At 37.8% G+C, this 18,874-nt stretch overlaps 1 protein-coding gene across 14 annotated transcripts in view; it reads right to left on the bottom strand.

The window, feature by feature from the left end:
- The window catches only part of TRIM37 (tripartite motif containing 37), a 151,244-nt gene that overhangs the window by 93,158 nt on the left and 39,212 nt on the right, over window positions 1-18,874 (bottom strand). For all 14 annotated transcript variants that reach the window (XM_086360614.1, XM_086360621.1, XM_086360616.1 and 11 more), the window contains exons 11-12: window positions 17,956-18,037; window positions 98-174 (exon numbers count right to left, since the gene is read on the bottom strand). In XM_086360614.1, the coding sequence (XP_086216740.1) occupies window positions 98-174; window positions 17,956-18,037 (159 nt within the window). The remainder of the gene's footprint in view (window positions 1-97; window positions 175-17,955; window positions 18,038-18,874) is intronic.

Below are 18,874 nucleotides of genomic sequence, written 5' to 3'. Positions count from 1 at the left end.
CAGATAAAATATATTAGTTAACAAAAGTAGTTAATGAAAAATGCTAAGAAGGTATGTAAACCCACACTAAAGTTTGTTACTTAATTGTATGTCTTACTTGGAAGTTTCTGGCAAGCCAGCTGAAAGTTCCAGAAACACAGATAAGTAGTAACCACGAACAACTCCATTTCCATCCTCAAAAAAAAAGAAAAAGATGTTATATAAACAGAAACTCCAGTCAATTTAAATGTAAAAATGTAAGCCACAATGAAACAAACAAAATATAGAATACTATCTGATATTTGGATAGAGAAGTAGTTTTAAGTTTAAAAGCAGTAAGAGAGCTGATAAAAAGATCAAGAGTCTACAAACTTTTTTTTCTACATAAAGATAGAAGCATTAAAGCATACAAACAAAGGAAAATATAAACTACTCTGAAAAGAGTTAGGAGTTTCAACACATACTCTTAAAAATGAGCCTCCAAGAAAAATAAAAACTCCAAAGAAATATACCAAAAAAATGAAAAGTTTCAACTTCACTAGAAAGTTGAGGAAGGAGACAAAAAAACAAAGGAGATAATATAATATTTAAGATTAAAAAGGAGTAAAATAGAAAAAGGTAACACTTGATGTTGAAAGTAATTAAATATAATTTCTATGTTTCATATGTTAGGATTCCATATAAGATTCTGTCTGGAGATTTAAAGTTGCTCACATTTCTATTACAGAGATTTTATGAATAAAATTATTCCCTTCTATATTTCTCAAGGACTGGGTGAGATTACATTTGTTAAAATTACATGTATAAACACATTTGCCCAACCAGACTGTGAGGGCTGAGGGCAGGGATATATCTACAGAGGGTTACAGCTATTTCTGAACCCTTTCATTTCTAGGCTACTTTGCTCTCAAAGGTCCTGATGCAGCATTCAGGTTTGAAATGGTCATCACTCAGTAAACATAATACTACAGAAACATGAATAATCACTTAAGGGAAAAGAGCTGGACACAAAAGATTATCCGCTGTATAATCCCATTATATAAAATTCTGAAAAAGTAAAAGTATAGTGACAAAAACAGATCAGTGGTTGCAGAGGGGCCAGGAAGGGAGAAAAAAAGGATTAGCTGAAAAAGGTAAATCAGATAACTTCTGAGCACGATAAAACTCATGACTATGATAATGACTGTGCAACTGTATTTGTCAAAATGTGCTAAATTTAGTCAATTATGAAATATAAATTATATAGCAAATTACACTGATTTTAAAAAATCAACCAACATCCTTGTGCAAATAACTAGAGTTTCTTTCTTTTAAAATTTGGTCCTAAAACAACCTCCCTGGAATACAATCAATTAATAAAAGGTAGTAAACATTTTTTGTTCTGAATTCTATCACATAATAATATTAGAAATTTCTCTTTGACCTAATTTTTAATTTTAAGGAACAAGATTTTTATAATTCTTATTGATGTACCATCTGTACCTCTAAGAAAACACCTGCTTTAAGAATTTTCAATAGGCAGAGGATTCTGGAAAGACTGCCACAATCAGCAGCATAGTTTTTAAAACTCTCAATATCTGAAAGTAAAACAACAATCGAACATCAAAACCAAAAGTTCACAATCAACATTTACAACAAAACCAGGTAACAGGTTATCTCCACAACCCCCAAAACATAAGCAGATAAAGACAGACCAACTATAATCCCAAAGACCTGCCTTGGATCAACACTGTGGGAGAAAGGAGAGAGAAGCAACGGGACATCTAATGGACCAGAAAAAAGGAAAACCACAAAATGGCCAAGAGTCAGTCACTGAAAAGCATTGTAAGCCACAGAATACAAGAAACTGCAAAAAAGTTGCTCAATATACAAAAAAGATGTCCTTTTCATTATAGGGGGCTGGAATGCAAAAGTAGGAAGTCAAGAAACACCTGGAGTAACAGGCAATTTCGCCTTGGAATATGGAATGAGGCAGGGCAAAGACTAACAGAGTTTTGCCAAGAAAATGCACTGGTCATAACAAACATCCTCTTCCAACAACACAAGAGACGACTCTATACATGGACATCACCAGATGGTCAACACCGAAATCAGACTGATTATATTCTTTGCAGCCAAAGATGGAGAAGCTCTATACAGTCAGCAAAAATAAGACCAGGAGCTGACTATGGCTCAGATCATGAACTCCTTATTGCCAAATTCAGACTTAAATTGAAGAAAGTAGGGAAAACCACTAGACCATTCAGGTATGACCTAAATCAAATCCCTTATGATTATACAGTGGAAGTGAGAAATAGATTTAAGGGCCTATATCTGATAGATAGAGTGCCTGATGAACTATGGACTGAGGTTTGTGACACTGTACAGCAGACAGGGATCAAGACCATCCCCATGGAAAAGAAATGCAAAAAAGCAAAATGGCTGTCTGGGGAGGCCTTACAAATAGCTGTGAAAAGAAGAGAAGAAAAAAGCAAAGAAGAAAAGGAAAGATATAAGCATCTGAATGCAGAGTTCCAAAGAACAGCAAGAAGAGATAAGAAAGCCTTCTTCAGCGATCAATCCAAAGAAACAGAGGAAAACAACAGAATGGGAAAGACTAGAGATCTCTTGAAGAAAATTAGAGATACCAAGGGAATATTTCATGCAAAGATGGGCTCAATAAAGGACAGAAATGGCATGGACCTAACAGAAGCAGAAGATATTAAGAAGAGGTGGCAAGAACACACAGAAGAACTGTACAGAAAAGATCTTCATGACCCAGATAATCACGATGGTATGATCACTCACCTAGAGCCAGACATCCTAGAATGTGAAGTCAAGTGGGCCTTAGAAAGCATTACTACGAACAAAGCTAGTGGAGGTGATGGAATTCCAGTAGAGCTCTTTCAAATCCTGAAAGATGATGCTGTGAAAGTGCTGCACTGAATATGTTAGCAAATTTGGAAAACTCAGCAGTGGCCACAGGACTGGAAAAGGTCAGTTTGCATTCCAATCCCAAAGAAAGGCAATGCCAAAGAATGTTCAAACTACCACACAATTGCACTCATCTCACACGCTAGTAAAGTAATGCTCAAAATTCTCCAAGCCAGGCTTCAACAAAACGTGAACCGTGAACTTCCTGATGTTCAAGCTGGTTTTAGAAAAGGCAGAGGAACCAGAGATCAAATTGCCAACATCCGCTGAATCATGGAAAAAGCAAGAGAGTTCCAGAAAAACATCTATTTCTGCTTTATTGACTATGCCAAAGCCTTTGACTGTGTGGATCACAAATTCTGAAAGAGATGGGTAATACCAGACCACCTGACCTGCCTCTTGAGAAATTTGGATGCAGGTCAGGAAGCAACAGTTAGAACTGAACATGGAACAACAGACTGGTTCCAAATAGGAGAAGGAGTACGTCAAGGCTCTATATTGTCACCCTGCTTATTTAACTTATATACAGAGTACATCATGAGAAACGCTGGACTGGAAGAAACACAAGCTGGAATCAAGATTGCTGGGAGAAATATCAATAACCTCAGATATGCAGATGACACCACCCTTATGGCAGAAAGTGAAGAGGAACTAAAAAGCCTCTTGATGAAAGTGAAAGTGCAGAGTGAAAAAGTTGGCTTAAAGCTCAACATTCAGAAAACGAAGATCATGGCATCCGGTCCCATCACTTCATGGCAAATAGATGGGGAAACAGTGGAAACAGTGTCAGACTTTATTTTTCTGGACTCCAACATCACTGCAGATGGTGACTGCAGCCATGAAATTAAAAGATGCGTACTCCTTGGAAGGAAAGTTATGACCAACCTAGATAGCATATTCAAAAGCAGAGACATTACTTTGCCAACAAAGGTCCGTCTAGCCAAGGCTATGGTTTTTCCTGTGGTCATGTATGGATGTGAGAGTTGGACTGTGAAGAAGGCTGAGCGCCGAAGAATTGATGCTTTTGAACTATGGTGTTGGAGAAGACTCTTGAGAGTCCCTTGGACTGCAAGGAGATCCAACCAGTCCATTCTGAAGGAGATCAGCCCTGGGATTTCTTTGGAAGGAATGATGCTAAAGCTGAAACTCCAGTACTTTGGCCACCTCATGCAAAGAGTTGACTCACTGGAAAAGACTCTGATGCTGGGAAGGATTGGGGGCAGGAGGAGAAGGGGACGCCAGAGGATGAGATGGTTGGATGGCATCGCCGACTCGATGGACGTGAGTCTTGGAGAACTCCAGGAGTTGGTGATGGACACGGAGGCCTGGCGTGCTGTGATTCATGGGGTCGCAAAGAGTCAAACACGACTGAGCGACTGAACTGAACTGAGTATAAAAACTAAATGCAGTCTGGTAACTCTAAACTCTTAAAAATGAGTATCCACGGTCTTTTAGAACAGGTCTAAAGATTGCAAAGGAACTGCTAAGAGGAAAATAAAAGATAAATAGCATAGAAATAATACAAGCAAAGGAAGGAAAAGATCCAGATTACAAGAAGAGAAGAACTAGGAAATCTCTCAGAAAGCAAAGCACCGGATTTCTGATTGACATATAACACTGGTTATACACATGCAAAAGAATGAAGCTAGACCCCTCCATCATACAAAAATTAACTAAAAATATATTAAAGATCTAAAAATAAGTCTTAAAAGTTATAAAAGTCTAAGAGGAAAATATAAGCGAAAAGCTCCATGACAATGGAGTTTGTGAGAATTTCCTAGATATGAAACCAAAAGCCAAAACAGACAGACTGGACCACAACAAAATTTAAAATTTCTGTCCATCAAAGGTCATGATCAACAGAGCAAAAAGAAACCTTAAAAATGAGAAAATATTAAAAAAAAATGAAAAAATATGTGTAAATCATACATCTAATAAGGGGTCAACATCCAGAATATGGAGGCTTCCCTGGTGGCTCAGACAGTCAAGAATCTGCCTGCAACGCAGGAGACCTGGGTTTGATTTCTAGGTCAAGAAGATTCCCCAGAGAAGGGAATGACTACCACTCTATCACTCCTGCCTGGGAAATTCCATGGACAGAGGAGCCTGGTAGGCTACAGTCCACAGGGCTGTAAAGAGTCGGACTTGACTGAGCAACTAACACTTTCACATCCAGAATATATAAACTCATACAACTCTACAACAAAAAACTTGATTAAAAAATGAGCAAAGGACTTGAATACACATTTCTCTAAAAGGGATATACAACTGTCCAACAAGCACATGAAAAAATGCTCAAAAACACCCGTCCGGTATATAAATCAAAACCACAATGAATTACCTCATACCATTATTAGTATGGTATGGTTATTACCAAAGAAACAGAAAACAAAAAGTACTGACAAAGATATGGGAAAATTTGAACCCTTGTGCACTGATGAGAATGTAAAATGGTGCAACTACTGTAGAAAACAGCATAGTTCCTTAAGAAACTAAAAACAGAATTACCATGTGACACAGCAATACCATTTCTGGGTATATACCCAAAAGAATCAAAAGCAGGATACTGAAGAGATATTTACACACCTATCTTCAAAACAGTATTAGTCACTAAAGAAAAAAGACAGAAGTAAGATGCCCACTGATAGATGGATAAATAAAATGTGATATATACATACAATGGAATATTACTCAGCCTGAAAAGGGAAGGGAATTCTGATATAAGCTATGAAGAGGAGGAATCTTAAGAACATATGCTAAGTGAAAGAAGTCAGTAACAAGAAGATGTTACTGTGTTAAGATTCCACATATGTGAGGTATCTAGAGTAGTCAAATTCATAGAAAGAAAAAGCAGAGTGATGGATCTGAGAAGGAGAAATGGGGAATTACTGTTTAACTGGCAGAGCACTTCAGTTTCGAAAGTTGAAAAAATTCTGGAAGTTAGTTACACAACAATGTAAATGTACTTAACAATACTACATGTACACTTAGAAACAGTCAAAATGGTAAATTTTATGTTATGCGTTATTTACCAAAATGAAAGAGAAAACAAAGAGTAAAATAACATCCCTACAGACAATGAAAGCACCCTAGAAAAACAAACTCAAAGATCAAAATTGTAACCTATTTCAAAATAACCTAAAAGACTCTTAAGAAAATAATATGACAGCCTGCAGAAGAAAAGAAAAGCTGAGAAAATATGATATGAAAGAATAACACATATCAGTATTAGAAAAACTCAAATATAAGTAACAGAACTAAGGGAAGAATTAGAAATAAAAGCAAGTTATTTGAGAAATAAAGACTGAACTAAAAGAACATAGGAGCAAATAAGCACAACAGCTGATATCTTTTAAAAAGTAAGTGAACAAGGAAAATTTTTAAAGTTAAAAAGAAATGAATAAAGAGCCGAAAAAAATTAGAAAGTGGTAGTATTGAAGACAAAGGCAAAGAAGATTCAAAACGCAGATAATAAAAGTCCCAAGAGAGAAAACCAACAGTAGAAACAGAGGCGATATTTAAAACTGTAATTCAGGAAATATTCTCTTTAAGAAATCTAAAACTATATATTGAAAGAGCCCAGCATGTAACTGAGAATACGGGCCCAAAAAACCCAACACATATAGTAGTAAATTAGTGGATTTAAAAAGAATTGGAACTCCACTCAGTGCTCTGGGGTGTCTTAAAAGGGAAGGAAATCTAAAAAAGAGTGGATACACGTATGACTGATCCACTTTGCTGTACAGCAGAAGCTAACACAACATTGTAAAGCAACTACATTCCAATAAATAAATAAGGTACAGGCACTGTGGGGAAAAAATTATTAAATTATTTGGGCATCCAGACAATATCAGCAAATGATTTTTAAGGATTAGTTCATCATTAGACTTTACCAAAACAAAATGGAATTAAATATTTAAGATAGCCAAGGAAAGAAAACATGAGCCAAGGATTTTGCATCGAGCAATTCTGGCTTTAGAGTATAAAGGATATAAATTATTTTCAATACACAGAAATTCAGGAAATATTGCTTCCATTAAGCTTTCTAGTAGAATTTACTAGAAAACAAGCTCTGAACCCTAACAGCTGTCTAGACACAGCAGAGGGAAATCAGAGTACATGCAAAATAATTTTTAAACATTTCCCAGGAACCAATGGTAGAATTTCTCAAGTTGATGGTAGAACTGAGTTCCCCTCCTGAAATTTTTTTTATAGAGCAAATGAATGATTCATTATGATATATTACAATTCTCTTATTTCCTATGGCTTCAAAAAGTAGGTTCCTAGAGTAGAAGAAATGAGTTGTGGGTGTAATATAAAGAAGTTTAAAAAATTCTGTAATTCTGAATTTGAATTATAAGTCTTAGTGTGATCTCATGAGTTATTTTATTAAAAAAAAAAAAAAAATACATACAGGGACTTCCATGGTGGCCCAGTGGCTGGGAATCCACCAGTCAATGCAGGGGACACGGGTTCAATTCCTGATCTGGGAAGATGCCACACGATGAGAAGCAACCAGGCCCAACTGCCACAACTACTAAGCCCATACTCTAGAGCCCAGGTATCGCAACTACTGAAACCCACGAGCGCCTAGAGCCTGTGCTTGCTAACAAGAAAAGCCATCACAACGTGAAGCTCATGCACTGCAATGAGGAGGAGTCCCTGCTCGCGGCAACTAGAGAAAACCATGCACAACAATGAAGAGGAAGAAAGTTCAGCCAAAAATAAGTAGAATTTAAAAAAACAAAAAACAAAAAAAAATTACATATATACATGTGTCAAAAAAAAACCTCCCCCCAAAACAGGGAGAACAAGATGGTGGAGGAGGAGGTGGACATGGAGTACATCTCTCCATGGACACATCAGGAATACACCTTCAGACACAGAGGTGCACCCAGAACACCAGCTGAGACAGACAGGAGCACCTGACCAGTGGGTAAGAATACACAGAATCACGCAAAACTCAGTAGGATGAAGGAACTAGGGGGGGAAACAGGAGTGTTACTAGGACTGGACCTGCCCTGGGCGGGTGGGGGAGCTGAAGCAGGGGTCCAATCCCCACATCGGGGTACTGTCTGAGTCAGAGGAGAAACATTTAAGGCAGTACGTGAAACAGCTGATCTGCAGCAGCCAAAATGGAATGAGATACAGACAGTCCCTGACGCAGCCATACATACCCTGGATAGGGAGGCAGGTCCCCAAGAAGGCGGAGCAGCTGGGAGCTGGACCTTAGGGATTGTGGAGCAAACCCAGGACGAGGGCTGCTGTTGCCTGTGGAAGGCCTGACCGAGGGGATGTGAGGGTGGAGATGTGGTGGGAAATGCCCCTGGAGGAAAGGTGGGCAGCCATGGAAGCAAGGTTATACTGCTGAGTCATGCGAAGCAGGTGGAGCCATCACCATGGCCTCTCTCTCCCCACATCCAGCATGGGAAGATGAAAAATAGAGAGGCTGGCCCATTAACTGCCTGACGCACTGTACTACAGAGGAGGACCCCACCCAGGGTGCCCCTTTAAGTGACTGATGCCCCGAACTACAGAGGAGGATACCACCCAGGGTGTCCCTTTAAGTGCCTGACACGCAGATCTACAGATTAGGACCCCAGCCAGGGGGGCCCTTCTATGTGCCTGATGTGTGTGATGAACAACAGAGAAGGACCCCAGGCAAGGGAGCCCTCTAAGCACCTGAACAGGCAGAGCTACAGAGAAAGACTAGCCAAAGAGGCCTTCTGATCCCCAGTTACCGGAGGCTTGGAAAAAGACTCTGATAGGGCCATAACTCCAGTGGCTGAGGCAGTCCCAGTCCCTGCACACTTGGTGCCACTGGGGTTCCTGTAAGCCAAGCAGCTGCACCAGCTTCACGCTGAACCCTAACTGGGGCAAAGCTGCCACAGGCAAAAAAAAAAGTCTTGAGTCTATGCACGCGGGATCACTTTGGTTGTGTCCAACTCTTTGTGACCCCGTGGACTGTGGTCTGCTAGGCTTCTCTGTCAGGGAGGGTTCTCTAGGCAAGAATACTGGAGTGTATTGGCTAATACTGGTTGCCATACCCTTCTAGATCACTATATTCCCTTCTTCCCTAGCTGCCAACTCTGCTGAGTACCTGATGCTGCCAGAATCCCTGTGACCCAAGCAGCTGCACCACCTCCACACCTGGCCCTGACTGGGGCAGACCCAAGTACTCCAGGGCAACCTCAGGAGCAAAGCTCAGTGGAAGACCCACAGGCACAGGTGGAAATAAAACCACAATTGAAACCCAGGGGCAGTTCGGCTAAGGAAGAATATCCAAAATCTTCCCACTAGCTGTACAAGCTGCAGATTAAATCCACGTGATCAACTACACAGACTCTGTGACTATGGAATATATAAAAGGACATTGAGAGGGCCCACAAAAGAAAATGCACTAGTTCTGATGCTGTGGACATTGGAGGCAAGAACACACAGGAGTAGGACCAGATTAGTATCTGAGCTGCCGTCACAGCAGGTCAGGAGACCAGCTCAATGTTGGAGGGCATCCTAGGGAGGTGAGATGGACTGTGACTCCCAGGCCAGGAAAAGGAAGCTGACAGCAGTGACTCAAGAGAAACATTTATTCTTTTGTTTCAATTTGTTCTGTGGTTTCTTTTGGATTTTTTTTCTTTTCTTTCTCCCATTCACCCCCTACCCCCTACCCCCACCGCCCCAGGCCTCCCCTCCATGTAGTTGTAAATTTTATTGGCACTATGAAATCTAATCAAGCTTTTGAGTTTTTTTTTTTTCCTTTCTTTTTTCAATCACACGTTTTATAGTTGTTATAAAACTATGCCTCTGTGTTGGGCTTTTGAAGTTCTATGGAGTTACCTTTTCTTTCCTCTTCCTTTTTCTTTTCTTTTTTTAATCTTTAATTTTAATTTTTTAAACCTATTATTATTTTTTCTACATTTATTCTTTTGTTTGCTTTTCCTACTGTTCTTTTCTCCTTGCACTTAATCTTTAATGTATATAAATCTTCTTTATCTACCACTATTTAGCTTTGCAAACATAGTCTTTCTTTCCTTTCAAAATATTTGATAGTTTTGTTTTCATTGCTTTATTCTCCAGTGGGCACCTTGCTTTAGTTTCGTTTTCCAGTTTGTGCTTTAGTTAGTTTTGTTCTTAACTGGTAGATATAATTTTTTGTTTCCTTTGTTTGCTGGGTCAATCTATTGTACTTTATTCTTATTGGACTGTTTTGATTTTGCTTATGGATGTGTATGTATATGTGTATAATCCATTATTTTTATTATTATTCGCCTCATTTTGTAACTGTCATTTGTCTGGGGTTCATCTTTGGTTTCTTGTTGTTGGGTACGTGTTTAAATTTCATTTACTGCCATAACAAACCACTTGTGGAATCTTCATTCTTGACCAGGGATCAAGTCCTGAGCCTTTGGAGTGGGAACACTGACTCCAAGACCCTAGACCATCAGAGAACTAAACCTAAGGAGTAACAAATAGTGAGAACTCCCACAAAGGAAACCACTTGAATACAAGACCTGGCAACACCCAACTACCAGTAGCACCCTGATCAGGACACCTCATGCAAACAACAAACAAAACAAAAATACAAACCCAATCATCAACAGAGAGAATTACCAACTCTTGTCCATCAGAAGAAAAACAAAAAAAAAACTCAGCATAAATATCACCCTATACAAAGCTTATACAAACCACTGCACCAACTGTAGGGGGGCAAACCAAAAGGAATCTTGAATTCAACCTTGAAGCCTGGGAAAAGGAGACCTCAAGCACAGTTAGTTTAAAAAAAATAATAATGATGAAAAGGTAGAGAAATACTGCACAAATGAAGGAACAAACTAGAAACACAGAAGTCCAAATAAATGAAGAACAAATTGGCAAAGTACCTGAAAAAGAATTCAGAACATATAATGATAGTAAAGATGATCAAAAACCTTGAAAACAGAATGGAGAAAAGGCAAGAATCAATTAACAATTCTTTAATTCTAGAAGAATTAAAGAAAAAACATACAGAGACAAACAACACAATTACTGAAATTAAAAATACTCTAGAAGGAATCAATAGCAGAATATCTGAAGAAGAAGAACAAATCAGTAAGCTGGAAGATAAAATGGTGAAAATAACTTCTGAAGGGCAAAATAAAGCAAAAAGAATGAAAAGAACTGAGGATAGTCCCAGAGACCTCTGGGAAAATATCAAACACACCAACATTTGAATTATAGGGGTCCCAAAAAAAGAAGTGAAAAAGAAAGGGTATGAGAAAATGTTTGAAGAGATTATAGTTGAAAATTTCCCCAATATGGAAAAGGAAATAGTCAAGTCCAAGAGGCTCAAAGAGTCCCATACAGGATAAACCCAAGGAGAAACACCCCAAGACACATACTAATCAAACTAACAAAGATTAAACACAAAGAGAAAATATTAAAACCTACAAGGGAGAAGCAACAAAGTAACATACAAGGGAAACCCCACAGGTTTAACAGCTGATTTGTCAGCAGAAACTGCAGGTCAGAAGGGAATGGCAGGATATATTTAAAGTACTGAAGGGGGAAAATCTACAACCAAGATTATTCTACCCAGCAAGGATCCCATTCAAAATTGATGGAAGAAATCAAAAGTTTTTCAGACAAGCAAGAGTTAACCACCAAACAAGCTTTACAACAACTGTTAAAGGGACTTATATAGTCAAGAAATACAAGAGAAGAAAAAGATCTATAAAATCAAACCCAAAACAATTAAGAAAATGGCAATGTGTGTGTGTGTTAGTCGTTCAGTCCTGTCCAACTCTTTCCAAGCTCATGGACTATGGCTCGCCAGGTTCCTCTGTCGATGGGATTCTGCAGGCAAGAACCTGGAGTGGGTTGCCATTTTCTTCTCCAAAGAAAATGGCAATAGGAACATATATATCAATAATTACTTTAAATGTAAACGGAGTAAATGCCCCAACCAAAAGACACAGATTGGCTGAATGGATAAAAAAAAAAAAACACCCATATACATTCTGTCTACAAGAAACCCACTTCAGACCTAAAGGGGTCCTGAGAGGATGGAAAAAATATATTCCATGCAAATGAAAAGCAAAAGAGTAGCAATGGGCGAGTAGCAATGAGTAGCAATCCTCATATCAGACAAATTAGACCTTAAAATAAACAAGATTACAAGAGATAAGGAAGGACACTACATAATGATCAAGGGATCAATCCAAGAGGAAAACATAACAACTGTAAATAGCTATGCACCCAACATAGGAGCACCTCAGGATATAAGACAAACACTAACAGACATAAAAGGAGAAACTGACAGTAACACAATAGTGGGAGACTTTAACAGCCCTCTCACAACAATGGACAGATCATCAAAACAGAAAATTAATAAGGAAACACAAGTCTTAGATGATATATTAGATGAGATGGATCTCACTGGTATCTTCAGGACATTCCATCCAAATGCAGAAGAATACACTTTCTTCTCAAGTGCACATGGAACATTCTCCAGGATAGACCACATCTTGGGTCACAAATCAAATCTCAGTAAATTTAAGAAAACTCACATCATATGAAGCATCTTTTCAGACCACAATGCTATGAGACTAGATATCAATTACAAGAAAAAAACTAACAAATACATGGAGATTAAACAATATGTTTCTAAATAACCAACAGGTTACTGAAGAAATCATGAGGGAAATCAAAAAATTTCTAGAAACAAATGATAATGAAAACACGACAATTCAAAACCTATGGGATGCAGGAAAAGCAGTTCTAAGAGGGAAGTTTATAGCATGTATACAATCCCACCTCAAGAAACAAGGAAAACATCGGAATAGACAACCTATCTTTACACCTAAAATAACTGGAAAATGACAGAAAAACTCCAAAATTAGAAGAAGGAAATCATAAAGATCAGAGCAGAAATAAATGAAAGTGAAATGAAAGAAAAAACAGCAAAGATTAATAAAAGTAAAAGCTGGTTCTTTGAGAAGATAAACAAAATTGACAAACCTTTGGCCAGACTCATTAAGAAAAAAAGAGAAGAATCAAATCAACAAAATTAGAAATGAAAAGGGGAGCTTACAACAGACAATGCAGAGGATTGTGAGAGACTATTATGAACAACTATATGGCAATAAAATGGATAACCTGGAAGAAATGGACAGATTCTTAGAAAAGTTCAATCTTCGAAGACTGAACCAGGAAGAAATAGAAATTATGAACAACCCAATTACAAGCACTGAAATTGAAGCTGGGATCAAAAATCTCTCAAAACACAAAAGCCCAGGACCAGATGGTTTCACAGGAGAATTCTACCAAACATTCAGAGAAGAGATCATGCCTATCCTTCTAAAACTCTTTCAAAAATTACAGAGGAAGGAACACTTCCAAACTCATTCTGTGAGGCCACCATCACCCTGATACCAAAACCAGAAAAGACAACACACAAAAAAAACTACAGGTCAATATCACTGATGAACATAGATGCAAAAATCCTCGACAAAATCTTAGCAAAAGAATTCAGCAACACATCAAAAAGCTCATACACCATGATCAAGTTGGGTTTATTCCAGGGATCCAAGAATTCTTCAATATATGCAAATCAATCAATGTGAACCATATTAAAAACTGAAAGATAAAAATCATATGGTCATCTCAATAGATGCAGAAAAAGCCTTTGACAAAATTCAGCACCCATTTATGATTAAAACTCTTCAGTGGGCACAGAAGGAACCTACCTCAACATAGTAAAGGCCATATATGATAAGCCTACAGCAAACATCATTGTCAATGGTGAAAAACTGTAAGCATTTGCCCAAATATCAGCAACAAGATAAGGGTGTCCACTTTCACCACTATTATTCAACATAGTTTCAGAAGTCCTAGCTACAGCAATCAGAGAAGAAAAAGAAATAAAAGGAATCCAGATCAGAAAAGAAGTAAAGCTCTCACTGCAGAGGACATGATATTGTACACAGAAAATCCTAAAATTACTAGAGCTGATCAGTGAATTTAACAAGGATACAAGTCACAGGATACAAAATCAATACACAGAAATCACTTGCATTTCTATATACTAACAACAAAAAATCAGAAAGAGAAATTAAGAAGTCAATCCCATTCACCACTGCAAGAAAAAGAATTAAATATCTAGGAATAAACATACCTAAGGAGACAAAAGAACTGTACGCAGAAAATTATAAGACACCAATGAAACAAATCAAAGATGACATAAACAGATGGAGAAGATATTCCATGTTCCTGGGTGGGAAGAATCAATATTGTGAAAATGATTATACTACCGAACGCAGTCTACAGATTGAACGTGATACCTATCAAATTACCAATGGCATTTTTCACATAACTTGAACAAAAAATTTCACAATTCATATGGAAACACAAAAGACCCCAAATACTCAGTCATCTTGAGAAAGAAGAATGGAGCTGGAGGAATCAACCTTCCTGATTTCAGATTATACTACAAAGCTACAGTCATCAGGACAGTATGGTACTCACACAAAAACAGAAATATAGACCAATGGAATAAGATAGAAAGCCCAGAAATAAATCCATGTACCTATGGATACCTTATTTTTGACAAAGGAGGCAAGAATATACAGTGGGGCAAAGACAGCCTCTTCAATAAATGGTGCTGGGGAAACTGGACAGCTACATGTAAAAGAATGAAATTAGAGCACTTCCTAACACCATACACAAAGATAAACTCAAAATAGATTAAAGACCTAAATGTAAGACCGGAAACTATAAAACTCTTAGAGAAAAACATAGGCAGAACACTCGATTACATAAATCAAAGCATCCTCTATGACCCACCTCCTAGAGTAACAGAAATAAAAACAAAAGTAAACAAGTGGGACCTGATTAAACTTAAAAGCTTTTGCACAGCAAAGAAAACTGCAAGCAAGGTGAAAAGACAACCCTCAGAATGGGAGAAAATAGCAAATGAAACTGACAAAGGATTAACTTCCAAAATATACAAGCAGCTCATACAACTCAATGCCAGAAAAAAAACAACCCAATCAAAAAAGTGGGAAAAAGACCTAAACAGACATTTCTCCAAAGAAGACATACAGATGGCTAACAAACACATGAAAAGATGCTCAACACTGCTCATTATTAGAGAATTTTCCCTGATTGAAGGATTGAAGGAAGGGAAAGATTGAAGGCAGAAGAGGATGACAGAGGATGAGATGATTGGATGGCATCACTGACTCAATAGACATGAGTTTGAGTAAACTCTGGAAGTTGCTGATGGACAGGAAAGGCTGGCATGCCACAGTTCATGGGGTCACAAAGAGTTGGACATGACTGAGTGACTGATCTGAAGAGAAATGCAAATCAAAACTACAATGAGATATCACCTCACACCAGTCAGAATGGCCATCATCAAACAGTCTACAAACAATAAATGCTGGAGAGGGGGTGGAGAAAAGGGAATGCTCTTGCACTGCTGGTGGAATGTAAATTGATACAGCCACTATGGAAGATGATCTGAAGATTCCTTAAAAAACTAGGAATAAAATCACCATATGACCCATCGATCCCACTCCTAGGCATATACCCTGAGGAAACCAAAATTGAAAGAGACACACGTATCCCACTGTTTATTGCAGCTGTATTTAAAATAGCCAGAACATGGAAGAAACCTAGATGTCCATCGACAGATGAATGGACAAAGAAGTTGTGGTACATATACACAATGGAATATCACTCAGCCATAAAAAGGAATGCATTTGAGTCAGTTCTGATGAGGTGGATAAACCTAGAGCGTATTATAGAGACTGAAGTAAGTCAGAAAGATAGATAAATATCATATACTAATGCATATATACAGAATCTAAAAAACTGGTACTGAAGAATTAAAAGCAATGGGAAAACAGACATATATAATTGGCGTATGGACATGGGGAGAGGGAAGCAGAGGGTGAGATGTATGATGAGAGTAACATGGAAACATTTATATTACCATATGTAAAATAGATAGCCAACAGGAATTTACTGTATCTCTCAGGAAACCCAAATAGGGCTCTGTAGCAACCCAGAGTCGAGAGCAATGGCAACCCACTCCAGTACTCTTGCCTGGAAAATCCCATGGACGGAGGAGCCTGGTAGGCTGCAGTCCATGGGGTTGCTAGGAGTCGGACACAACTAAGTGACTTCACTTTCACTTTTCACTTTCATGCATTGGAGAAGGAAATGGCAACCCACTCCAGCGTTCTTGCCTGGAGAATCCCAGGGATGGGGGAGTCTCGTGGGCTGCCGTCTCTGGGGTCCCACAGAGTCATACACGGCTGAAGCAACTTAGCAGCAGCAGCAGCAGCAATCCAGAGGGATGGGATGGGGAGAGAGATGAGAGGCAGGTTCAAAAGACAGGGGATATACGTATGCCTATGGCTGATTCATATTGAGGTTTAACAGAAAACAATAAAATTCTGTAAAGCAATTATCCTTCAATTAAAAAATAAGTTAAAAAACACACACACACAAAAAAAACACACCAGGGACCTCCCTGGTGGTCCAGTGCTTAAGAATCCACCTTTCAATGCAGGCATCATGGGTTTGATCCCCGGCCAGGGAACTAAGACAACTTAGCTGTCCATGCTTCGGGACAACTAAACCTGCACCCCCAACTAGAGAAACCCACGCACCACAACAAAGAACCAACGCAGCCAAAAAAGAACAACAAACAAAACCTGTAAAATGTATAACATCAAGAATGAAGCAGGACTTTGGGTGATAATGTGTCAGTACAAGTTCACCAAATGCAACAAACACGCCACTCTGTACGGGATATGCTGATAGTTGGGGAGACTGTGCATGTGTGGCGTCAGAAGGTGTGTGGAGAATTCTCTGTATTTTCCACTCAATTTTGCTGTTGAACCTAAAACTGCTAAAACTCAACTGAACCTAAAACTCAATTTTGCTGTTAAACCTAAAGTTGCTCTAAAAAATAAAGTCTATTAAATAAATTTTTAAATACATACATACATATTAACCCCCGTTCACAAATCTCCACATACATTTACCTATGTTATTTTCTAGTTCCGTTCATGAAGAAAGCCTCTAGACCAACCTGGTAGAAATGAGCACCCCTTGCACTCAGTTTGGTCCTGAAATACAATTCTGCCACTAAAAGAAATCAGGGCTTTTTGGATAAAAAGACCAATTTCAAGTTGGAAATATATGAGACTAGAATATCTTACCACAGAAGACAACAAGAAAGCTTACTATAGTCACTACTAGACTATTTATTAGGGTCAGAGCAAAGTGACACAGAAAGCATAGTAAAGAGACTAAATAAGTATAAATACATGAGTTTATAATAACTTATTAATAACTTTCAGAGAATAAGGAAAATTGCTAAATAACAAGAAAGAATCTTGCCTCTTCTATATGAACTGTAATACTGAAAACTAAATAATAGGTAAAATGAATCACTATTTTGCAACTTCCACAGAATTAACATATATGCAATGTGCACCAATATCACAAAAAGAGATGCAACTAGACATAACGTGATGAAAGCATACACTACTGCTTATGTTTCTGCTACAGGAACTGAGTACACATTTCATCATATCACTGGACTGACCTGCCAATCTGCAGAAAATACACAGGTCAAAAAAACATATTGGAAAGCACCAAGAGAATGTAATCAGCATACATGTGGTTTCTTTGTAATCGTTTTCTAAGTTAGAACTTAAAACTTTTCTTCTAAATATTTTTACTGAAATAAGATTCAGTAATATGCCAATGTTTATACTGTTTATACTTAATTCATTTTTTTATAGTTTAGCAATATATCCTATAAAGAAACATAAATTTTTCATTCCTTTAATTCCTTTCTCCACTAAAAAAGTGAACCAGTGTATGACAGAACCCTGAAAGAAACATCTGGACTTCAAAATTCATGAGAAATAATGAAAAACTTACTGAAACATAAAATTTTCATTACTTTAATTCTTTTCTCCATTAAAAAAGTTGAACCAGTGTATGACAGAACCCTGAAAGAAACATCTTGACTTCAAAATTTATGAGAAATAATGAAAAACTTACTGGGTAAACTTTTAACCTCCAACAAAGTCCTGAAACTTGAAGAGGCGGACTGTAAACAGGATCTGCTCTCTGGCGCAAAGTACTAAAGTACAAGAAAACCAACCAAATCCCAAGATCAAAACTGTTGTCAAGTTCCAATAGGCAAAACCAAAACCCCACCACTTATGTTCCTTATTTGATGTCCTAGACCAGTAAATGAAGGTGACTGAAGAAGTCAAGAGTCTACTACATAAATGTACATATACGAACATTCTGCAATATAAAAATTTTAATGGTACAGAAATATTCAGCAGTATCTTCTAAGTTTCAGGTTAAAAAAAAAAAACTCTCAATATGTCTTGAATTTAACAACCACTTCAACAACAAGTAGTTTTTCAGCATTAAAGGGGTAAAGAAATGTGGGGAAATGTGCTATATTTTAGCAACAAAATTATTACATAAGAAAAATTAAATTGGAAGTGGTATAAATTCTCAGTCTGGCCTTAGTCTGATGCATTACCACTCCCTTGGCATTTCTCTTCCCCAGGCAAGATCTCATATTTTCTGTTCCCCACTTCTGCGACACCCTTTAAGCCAAGTCCCTTTGGATCTTTGTGTTTTAAAATCCTGGCTTTTAATCTTACAGAAAAAGCAGTAAAAGCTAACAGACTTAGCATTCAAGTTACAAAACTTACAAATTTCTTACACTAACTAATGTCCTCTCATCCACAATGTCTCACTTAGGACTTAGATAAATGGGCCCAAATGGACTTCTTCCCACCATTCTTGTTTCTGAGGATGGGTAGGATGGTTCATCAATCTCTGTCATCCCATTCACCTCACTTTATTAACAAAAGCTAAGTGGACTCTCTTCTTAAAAAAAAAAAAAAAAAAAGGGTTCCATCTCCAACACTAGAGAAGCAAGCTATCCAGAAGATAT

The sequence above is a fragment of the Bos grunniens genome, chromosome 19, assembly GCF_055505025.1.
Source record: "Bos grunniens cultivar Pamir isolate PY7600 chromosome 19, Bosgru_T2T1.0, whole genome shotgun sequence".
Classification (NCBI taxonomy): Eukaryota; Metazoa; Chordata; class Mammalia; order Artiodactyla; family Bovidae; genus Bos; species Bos grunniens.
This window is presented reverse-complemented; position numbering and strand designations above follow the sequence as displayed.